The sequence below is a fragment of the Chiroxiphia lanceolata genome, chromosome 23, assembly GCF_009829145.1.
Source record: "Chiroxiphia lanceolata isolate bChiLan1 chromosome 23, bChiLan1.pri, whole genome shotgun sequence".
NCBI lineage: Eukaryota > Metazoa > Chordata > Aves > Passeriformes > Pipridae > Chiroxiphia > Chiroxiphia lanceolata.
Window position 1 is genome coordinate 1,230,822 of NC_045659.1, and position 8,662 is coordinate 1,239,483.

At 60.9% G+C, this 8,662-nt stretch overlaps 1 protein-coding gene across 1 annotated transcript; it reads right to left on the bottom strand.

Moving 5' to 3' along the window:
* Nucleotides 1-43: 43 nt before the first annotated feature.
* SCN4B (sodium voltage-gated channel beta subunit 4) lies at nt 44-6,816 on the bottom strand. Its single transcript, XM_032709361.1, has 5 exons — nt 6,668-6,816; nt 4,137-4,300; nt 3,243-3,468; nt 2,874-3,003; nt 44-2,780 (listed from the first exon to the last, which is right to left on the bottom strand). The coding sequence occupies exons 1-5, from the start codon at nt 6,759-6,761 to the stop codon at nt 2,687-2,689; spliced, it is 708 nt and encodes a 235-aa protein (XP_032565252.1). The 5' UTR covers nt 6,762-6,816; the 3' UTR covers nt 44-2,686.
* Between the last annotated feature and the right edge of the window lie 1,846 nt (nt 6,817-8,662).

Genomic DNA, 8,662 nt, shown 5'->3' on the forward strand with positions numbered 1-8,662 from the left:
CCTAAACAAGACACCCACAGCAACCCAAACCACAGCGAGTTTCTCTAGTAAACATAAACTTTATTTCATTCAAGGCAAAGCTAACTAAACCTCTACAGTGCAAAAATGTGCTGTTAAGTCATCACGCAGCCTGTCGCACACACATCCTGTGTTTACACGCAGGTGTCTCCCACGCAGGTTTACATATGCTCATACACACACATGTCTGTGGCAGCACACACCCCCAGTGTGCTCTGGAATGCCTCTGCAGACCCCCCAAAGCCCCAGGGAGAGCAGGGACCCCACTGGTGCTGGCACAAGCCCCCAAGACAGCCCGCTCCCCCGGGGCCCCTGCTCTGCGTGCAGCACCCGTGTGTATATGGAGTTACATTCCCAAGAACTGCTTATGTGGACTTTTTCCATCAAGCCAGAGGAGTAATCCATGCATAGTGCAGCATTGCATATCCGGCAGGAAGTGGAGCTGCGTCCACACACACCGGCTAAAAAAGGCCAACAGGTTAGGACAGCTAAAAATAGTTCTTTAAAAAAACTCCCTCTCTCCCCTCGCTGTCCTCTCCCACGGGAGGGCTCCTCCAAGGACAGGCCGGGGGTTCTCTCGGGGTGACTGGGAGGTCTCACACCTCCTCCCGGGCTGGCAGGTCACAGTGCCAGGCATCAGAGTGCCCTCCACCCCAGGTCACAACACCAGGTATCAGAGTGCCCTCCACCCCAGGTCACAACACCAGGTATCAGAGTGCCCTCCACCCCAGGTCACAACACCAGGTATCAGAGTGCCCTCCACCCCAGCTCACAACACCAGGCATCAGAGTGCCCTCCACCCCAGGTCACAACACTGGGCATCAGAGTGCCCTCCACCCCGGGACCATGGCACAGCCACGCAGGGCACCTCACCTCACACCTCCCGGGAGGGAGCTCAGGCTCACTGCCCCCCATTCACAGATGGGGAACCTGAAGCACAGAGAACTGACTTGCCTGAGGGTCCCACAGACCCTCAGGGAGGGGACCAGGATCCCGACTCCCACGTCTGACCAGCAGCCAAGGGAACCTGCCGGGGGCCAGGTGCCACTACCTGTCCCAGCACACGACCCTGCTCCAGTGGGTGCCACTGAGCCCAGCCTGGGGTGGTCAGCTTGCTGTGCACCTGGCAAAGGCTCCGAGTTGCCTTCCACATCACCATCTCCAGCCTTTCCTTTCTTGCCTGGCCCACCAAATCCTCGCCTGCCTCCCACTCTGGCACCTCTGTCAGGGCACAAGCCCCTGCAGCCAGGGAAGTCATGGCTCAGCTGTGATACCCAAATTAGAGTGGGGATGGGGAGCTGCCTGTCCTGTAGCTTCACTGTCAGACACCCACAAGCAGGAGAAACAGGGAACAAATCACACTGTAAAGGACATGGTTAATCTCAGCTGTAGAATCAGCTCATTCACTTCGTGTCTCACACCCTTGGGAAGGGGGCTGGGTTGCCTGAGTCCACTGACAAAGACCCTCTGGCTTTCTGTGGCTCCTCTCATCCCGGGGTCTCAACGTTAGCCACGGAAGCCTCACAACCACCCCGTGAGGTAGAGCAATATTATTATCCCCATTTTACAGATGGGGAAACTGAGGCATGGAGAGGCAGAGCAACTTGCCCAAGGTTGCCCAGTGGGCCGGTGGCACAGCCCTGGCCTGGCCCCCCTCGCCAGGGCCCGACTGTGCCCCCTCCCTGTGTGGCAGATGGATGCCACAGTTTTCCTTGGGTGAAAGGGCAACACAATCGGCTGCTTTCCCACTGGAGTCTGATATAAAAATATCCACGTAACGAGTCCAGCCTTGGCATCAGCATCAAGAGCATGGCTGCTCTGAGTGCCGAGCTTCAGAAATAGGGGAGGGGGACAGCACAAACCCAGGGAGTGCTCCCAGCATGGCTGCCTGGGGAGAAGCCCCTGCTGCCCCCAGGGATGGCCCTGCACGGGGGCAAAGCCAGTGTGAAATGTGACACTTCACCCCATCGCGGGCCAGTAGTGACCCCAGGACACAGCCAGACCCAGCCACTGCTCCCCCCAGCCCTGCTGTGGGAGGACCTGAGGCACAGCAAAGGGCCTCTCAGCGATTTGTTTCTCGAATGCTTAACAGGGGAGCTGAAGCCAAGCCCCACCACAACAGCCCTGTTTCCTCCCATCCTGTGCTGGACCCACGGGAGATGCAGCAGCAGCAGGCAACTCCATCTCTACAGCCAGCTCTGTGCATCCTTACTCCGCTCCAGAAACCTTCTGGATGAAGCAGGCAGCTCCCAGCCCCCCCAGCCTCCAGCGAGACACCCCACGCTCCTCGCAGCCTCTACCCTGCAGGAACACTGGGACCCACAGTGTCCCACCTCCCGGCACCCCCAGGCACAGCAGCTGCCCAGCTGCAGACCAGGGCACCCCCAGCCCCCGGGTCCTTCCCTGCCTGCCCGGCACCCTCTTGCCTTGGCTCAGAGAGGAGCAGGCGGCTCCCTCTGCCCCAGCAGCCTCCCAGTCCGAGCGTGCGAGAAGCTCCCAGTCCCCGTGGCAGCCGAAGCCTTCTCCGAGAAGCAGTGCAGGTTGCAGGCACGTGTGTAAGAAAAACATGTCTCAAGCGTTGGCAGTTTGGAAAGAAAACAAAAGGGAAAGGCTCGTCCCCTGCCCAGGCTCCCCCTGCGGGGTGGGCTGGGCTCGGGGCACTGCTACTTCATGCCTTTGGTGGTGCTTTTTGTTCCGCCTTGGAGCCAGCCAGGCCGTTCTCGGTGTTGTCGTTCCCTGACGAGCTCACCAGACATTCCTTCCTGTGGGAAAATCACACGGCCAGCTGACAGCCCCCAGCCCCTCCTGACCCCTCTCACCACGGCCCCAGCTCATGGCAGCACCCCCCTACTCACTTCCCGTCCTGGGTCTTCTTGATGATGAACAGCACAACCCTCTTGATGAGCATGAAGAGGATGAGGAGGCCGATGAGCCCCCCTACGACACCCACGATGATGAGCGTCACAGTGTTGTCTGTCTCCACCACTGCAGGAGAGAAGGAGCTGAGGGGGCTCAGGAAGGGAGTGGGGAGCCCCCAGCTGCACGTCCCACCCCAAAAAGGCAGCTACCCCTTCCACAACAGCACAGAGGGGCACGAGCCCTGCCCTTCAGGGATGCCAACCACCTCCAAGACACCCCACAAGGGTGAGCCAAGGAGGGGGTCAGCAGAGGTTGGCATCTCCACCACCCCAGTGCCACTCTGGGGAGCCCCGGCCAGCACTCACTCTTGTGCACCACGGTGAGTAAGATGGTGGCATTGTGCTGTGCATTCCTCTCCAGGGGGTTCTTGACGTGGCAGGTGTACTTGCCGGCGTCGCTGAACTCCACATTGTTCAGGACGATGGAGATGTTGTAGTCCTTCTTGGTGGTCGAGCCCACGAAGTCAACCCGTGGGTTGCGAGTCACCAGGGTGGGCTCCGTGGCCTTGTTCTTTATCTTGCCTTGGTAAATCTGCAGGGGTGCAGGGTGTGGGGTCAGCTGGGCTCCTGGGAAAGGCTGGAGTTCTCCTGGGGATGTCCTGCCCCAGCTCTGAACACACAGACACGCACAGTCCCAGGACACCCCATTAAAGCAGGAGTGGCTGTGGAGGGGGACCTGCTGCACATCCTACTGGGAGACAGCAGATTAATCTGACCTGCTCTGCAGTGATGGTGCAGAGCATCTAAAACATGGGGGAAACCCTGGTAGAGAGAGCCCTTTTGTGGCCAGAGCTGCTCCAAACCAGCCCTCCTGCTAAGGAGTTGAAGAGCTGAATATTCCCAGCAGGAAACAAATCTGTACAGAAGCTTTAGTATTACAGAGCAAGTGAAGGAGGAGAAAATTAACCATACTTTGCCCAAACTGCAGACCTGCACCTGAACAGCTAATGTACGAAAATAAATGAGCCTGTGGGCAGCAGCAAATGTAGAACAGTTTTGTGCCAAAAGCACAGATGTGCTGGGGTATTTGAGTCGCCCTGTTTGCACAGCCTTGTCCCCCCCAGAGTTGGTGACACTTGGAGAGATGGGCATCCTGCATGAGGAGAAAGGGAGCTTTGAGAACTACAGTCCTGGTCTGCACCAGGGAAGCACAAAAGGACCTGCCAGGAAAGGAGAGGCAAAGCCAGGAGAGCCACCCACCAGCTCTGTTGAGTTGAAATACCACGTGAAGACCAGGTCCTGGAAGCCTATGCAGGTGGAGAAGATGCAGGGCAGCAGGACGTTGGAGTTATTCAGAGCTATCACAGTGTTGGTCTTCCCCACCGACACCTCCAAGGCGAAGGCGATGGCGAAGACGTGCAAACCTGGCAGGGAGAGGGGAGGAGAGAGTGAGGGCACTGGTTTGTCACCCCTCGTCCCCTCTGGCAGGGCAGGTTGCCGTGGCAGGAGCGAAGGTGCCTGTCCCCAGCACCAGGGTGGCTCAGTGAGAGAGGGGACCTGCTCCTGGAGGACCTGGGGCTGGCTGTCACCCACAGGGGCAGCGCGGGCTCAAAGGGAACCATAATATCCCCACGAGCGAAGCGCACAAATGAAAGCCCTGATTTGCATGTTATCCACAGGCCTTCAGCTGAACCTTAAAGGGGGAGGAAAAAAGCCAAAGCAAAGCAGAGCTCTGTTCTTCAGGCAGGAGCTGGAGCAGTAATTAGCGCCGCTGTCCTGGCCGCCTGCCACCCGCCGTCCCTCCCACAGCTCCGCACGGCTCTGGGTGACCCTCCGGAGCAGCACCCTCACTCCTGGGAGCCGGGAGCCTCGGCTCCCTCTGGAGCTGGCAGTTGACCTTCAAACTGCAGAATGCAGCTCTCCTGCTCCTCGCCTCCCCGTAGGCAGGGAGAGAGGCACCAAGGAGCAGGTACGAGCCCAGCTGCAGCTCTGAGCTCGCGGGGTGTCACATGGGGACCGGCATCACACCCCTGTGCACCGGGCAATGTCCACACAGATCCTTTCCGGGGGCACAGGGATGCTTTGCTCCTGGCCAGAGGAGCAGCGCCGCTCCCCATCCCCACCACACCACGTCCCCGTCCCGTCTGTGTGATGTGGTGTGGCTGAGATGTGACACAGCCCAGCAAAGCATCATCCTCCCCTTGCCCAGACCTCAGCCACCCCTGCGGAGCTTTCCCTGGGCACTCTGACACCAAAGCCAGGGGGGACACAGCCCTTTCCACAGCTACAAGCCCATCCACGGCTCCTCCAACACCGTAACTCGGACACGCCGCCCTCAGCCTCAGATTCCCATCTCTCTGCAGCCGCCTCAGCTGCTGATTTATTCTCCCACACATGCCGGTGCTAACAACTCCCCAGGCACGTCGCAGCCGGAGCCAAGCCCGAGAGCCCTGCATCCTGGGCTCCGGGCCCTGCTGCAGTGCTGCATTGCAAGCACTGCAGGGAAGGAGTTATTTAACTTTACACACAAGCACTCCTCGCTTTGCTCGAGAGGCCGTGGCAAACGTCAGGGAGTGGCTCCCCACCAGATGGAATCTCCTGCGGCTGCCAGGCTCAAAGGCCAGCCCCGGGGATGCTACAGAGGGGACTTCACAGGCAGGAGTGCCCCGGGGGGAATCGTGCTGCTGCCTGGAGTGGGAATTGGCAGAGGGATGCCTGTCTCTGCAGCTGTGTCTGAGCTGGCAAGGTGCTGCAGGCGGACACTTACTTACAGGAAAGATGATTCCTTGCAGCTTGTAACACTTTCAATCCTGTCTGCCACTGTTAGAACGTCATGAACATAATCTGAATTGAATGTGTGGGGTAAATTGAGGCTGACCTTCTTCCTGTCACGCTGTGGTCTCAGGAAGACAAAATTGATATGTTACCACTAAATAAAGCACAGAGGAAAACACGCTGGGAGATCACTGACTGAACCTGCCACACACCAGCTGCCAGTGTTACTTTTCCATATGCCCAAATCTGCTGCACTTTGCACCACCAGAACCCCAGCCTTCAGTGCACAGGGCCACCCCCTCCACCCCCCGGGGGCTCCAGGCTCCCTCCATGCCTGCAGGCACCAGCATTCCCTAAGAGACAGCCAAAGGGAAGCGGGGAGCAGCCACTCCTGCCTTGGCTGCCTGCTCTTTGCTCTCGTAGTGGGTGAGCCCCTGGTGAGGGGTCCCAGAGCCACTGAACAATGTGCTCACCCAGGACCACCATCTGTGGGGAAAGCTGCTCTGCAAAACCTTTCACTGCCCAGAGCAGCCAGCGTGACCTCCTGGCACAGGCACAGGCCATGCCTGGCGGGCTGGCAGGGTTCCTCTCCAGAGGGATTCAAGGAAGGAGCTCCCAGGCCAGCAGGAGCCCAGGTGCGACATGCTGTGGGACAGGACACATGGCCCTCGCCCTTCCTGTGGGGCTGGGACCAATGGAAGGGGCCATGCCATGGCTCCCTGGTGCAGCCAGGAGCTCGCTGCCACTCCCTGAGGAGCATGGCATTCCTGAAACCCATACACAGACCTGCCCAGCACTCCCCACCTCCCTTGCCAGCTCCCAGCCCACCTGAGCGACCTGTGGGACGGGGTCACACCTCCACACCCTGAACCCCAAATCCCTGAGTGGTCTCCAGCATCTCCAAGTCTCTCCTAGCACCCCAGTGCCAGCCCCATGCCCAGAGCAGCTTGCACTGCACCTGTCTGAGGAGGCACCAGGCGCTGCCACCCAAATCCTGCAGGGAGTCAGGTACTTACATGCCTTTTTTGCGTCTCCAGCTCCCTTAAACTCAAGAACTATGCCCTCTAACACACTTCCCAAGGGAGTTTCCCAGTAGCAAGCACTGCACATCCAGCCCTTGTTTCCAGGCTGGCATGAGGATGACCCGCGGGAGCAGGAGTGCAGCGGGTGCGTGAGGCTGATGCGGGAGGCTGGAACCAGCCCCAGGTGTGCAGTGGGGAGGGGAGGCTGCGAGCACCTCCCCGCACCCTGTGGCGGGGGAATCTCGGGCATCCCCGGGCACAGGGCTGGGCATCATGCTCCGAAGCAGCGGCCCCTGCAGCGCGGGGTCCGTCCCCGCGCCGGGGGCCAAGCGCATGCGAATGGTTGTCGTACAAAATGAACTGTTGAGACAATGACCTGTCGGCGGGCGTGCTGGCGCTGAAGCAGTGCACGGCCTCCCCCGGCCATCCCCCGGTCACGGGCAGCGCAGGAGCGGGGCAAAGCGGGGTTGCAGCCGCAGTGCTCGCAGGAGAAGCGCCGGCCGCGGGAGCGCTGGTGCGGGCAGGGCAGGGGCCGGAGCCGGGACTTCGGAGCTCGGGCTCGGCTGCGAAGTCACCTTGGCCAAGTGACTTATCCCCCGGACCGTCCGTCTGCAGAGCGGAGAGCGGCGTTATCGCCCGCGGGCGGCATCCCCGCGGGCGCGGCGGGCGGGGGGCGCGGAGCGGGGTCCCCCCGCCTCGGGTCCCCGGGACGAGGTCCCCGCCGGGAGCCGGGGGAGGGAGCAGGACGAGGGCGGTCCCCGGGGCGCGGAGCGGGTCCCCGCAGCCCCCCGCGCCCCTTACCCAGGAGCGCGGCCAGCAGGCGCGGGGCGGCGCGGCGGCGAGCGGCGGGCGAGCCCGGGGCCATGGCTGCGGCGCGGTGCGGGGAGGTGCGGGGCTGTGCGGAGCGGAGCGGTCCCTGCTGCCCGCAGCGCCCGGCTCTGGCCGCCCCCGCGGAGGGCGAGCGGTGCCGGGCGGGGCCGCGCCGGGCGGGGCTGCGGTGAGCCTTCCTCCGCCCTCCTCCGCATCCCCCCGCGCATCCCCGCGCTCCCCCGCCCCGCGCGTCCGCCCACCCCGGGGAATCCGGGAGCGATCCTGGATCGGGGCAGTGACGGTTTCCCTGTGATGAAGCCGCACCCCGAATCCTGGGGTCGGTTTTGGGCCCCTCGCTAGAAGGACACTGAGGTGCTGGAGCGTGTCCAGAGCAGGGTCTGCAGCTCAAGTCCGACGAGGAGCGGCTGGGGGAGCTGGGGGGCTCAGCCTGGAGAAACGGAGGCTCGAAGGGAACCTTCTCGCTCTCTGCATCTCTCTGACAGGAGGGTGGAGCCAGGTGGGGGTCGTGTTCTCTCTCCCAGGTAGTAACAAGACAAGAGGAAATGGCTTCAAGTTACTCCAGGGGAGCTTTAGGTTGAATATCAGGGAAAATTTCTTCACAGAAAGGGTTGTCCAGCACTGGCATAGACTGTCCAGGGCAGTGTTGGAGTCACCAACCCTGTAAGTGTTCAAAAAACTTGTGGATGTCTCACCTGGGGACATGGTTCAGTGGTGGCCTTGACAGTGTTGGAATAAGAGTTGGGTGCGATGATCCCAGAGTGCCTTTCCAGCCTTAACAATTCTCTGATGACCTGGGAATGCGAGGTTGGTGCTGCCCTGGGCGACCTTCGGAAGGGGCCAAAGTGCCACTTGGGCTGGTGGCTTCCCTGCTGCTGCCAGCAGGACAACAAAACAGGACAAGGCTGGGGCTCAGCTCTCCTTCGGGGCATCTCAGCCGAGTGACAGCACACGTGCCTCTGCCCTCCAGCCCCAAGACACCTCCCAGCCCCAAGGCAGGCAGCAGACACAGGTGGGGATGCAGAGCCAGACACTGATGGACAGCGGGTCCCACCCTGCGCCAAAGGGAACACTTTGAGAACTTATTTTCCTCACCGCGAGCTTGTTCCAGAATAATTGGCTGCACTTAAGTTCATGTGTCAGCAACCTTTTCCTCACCAC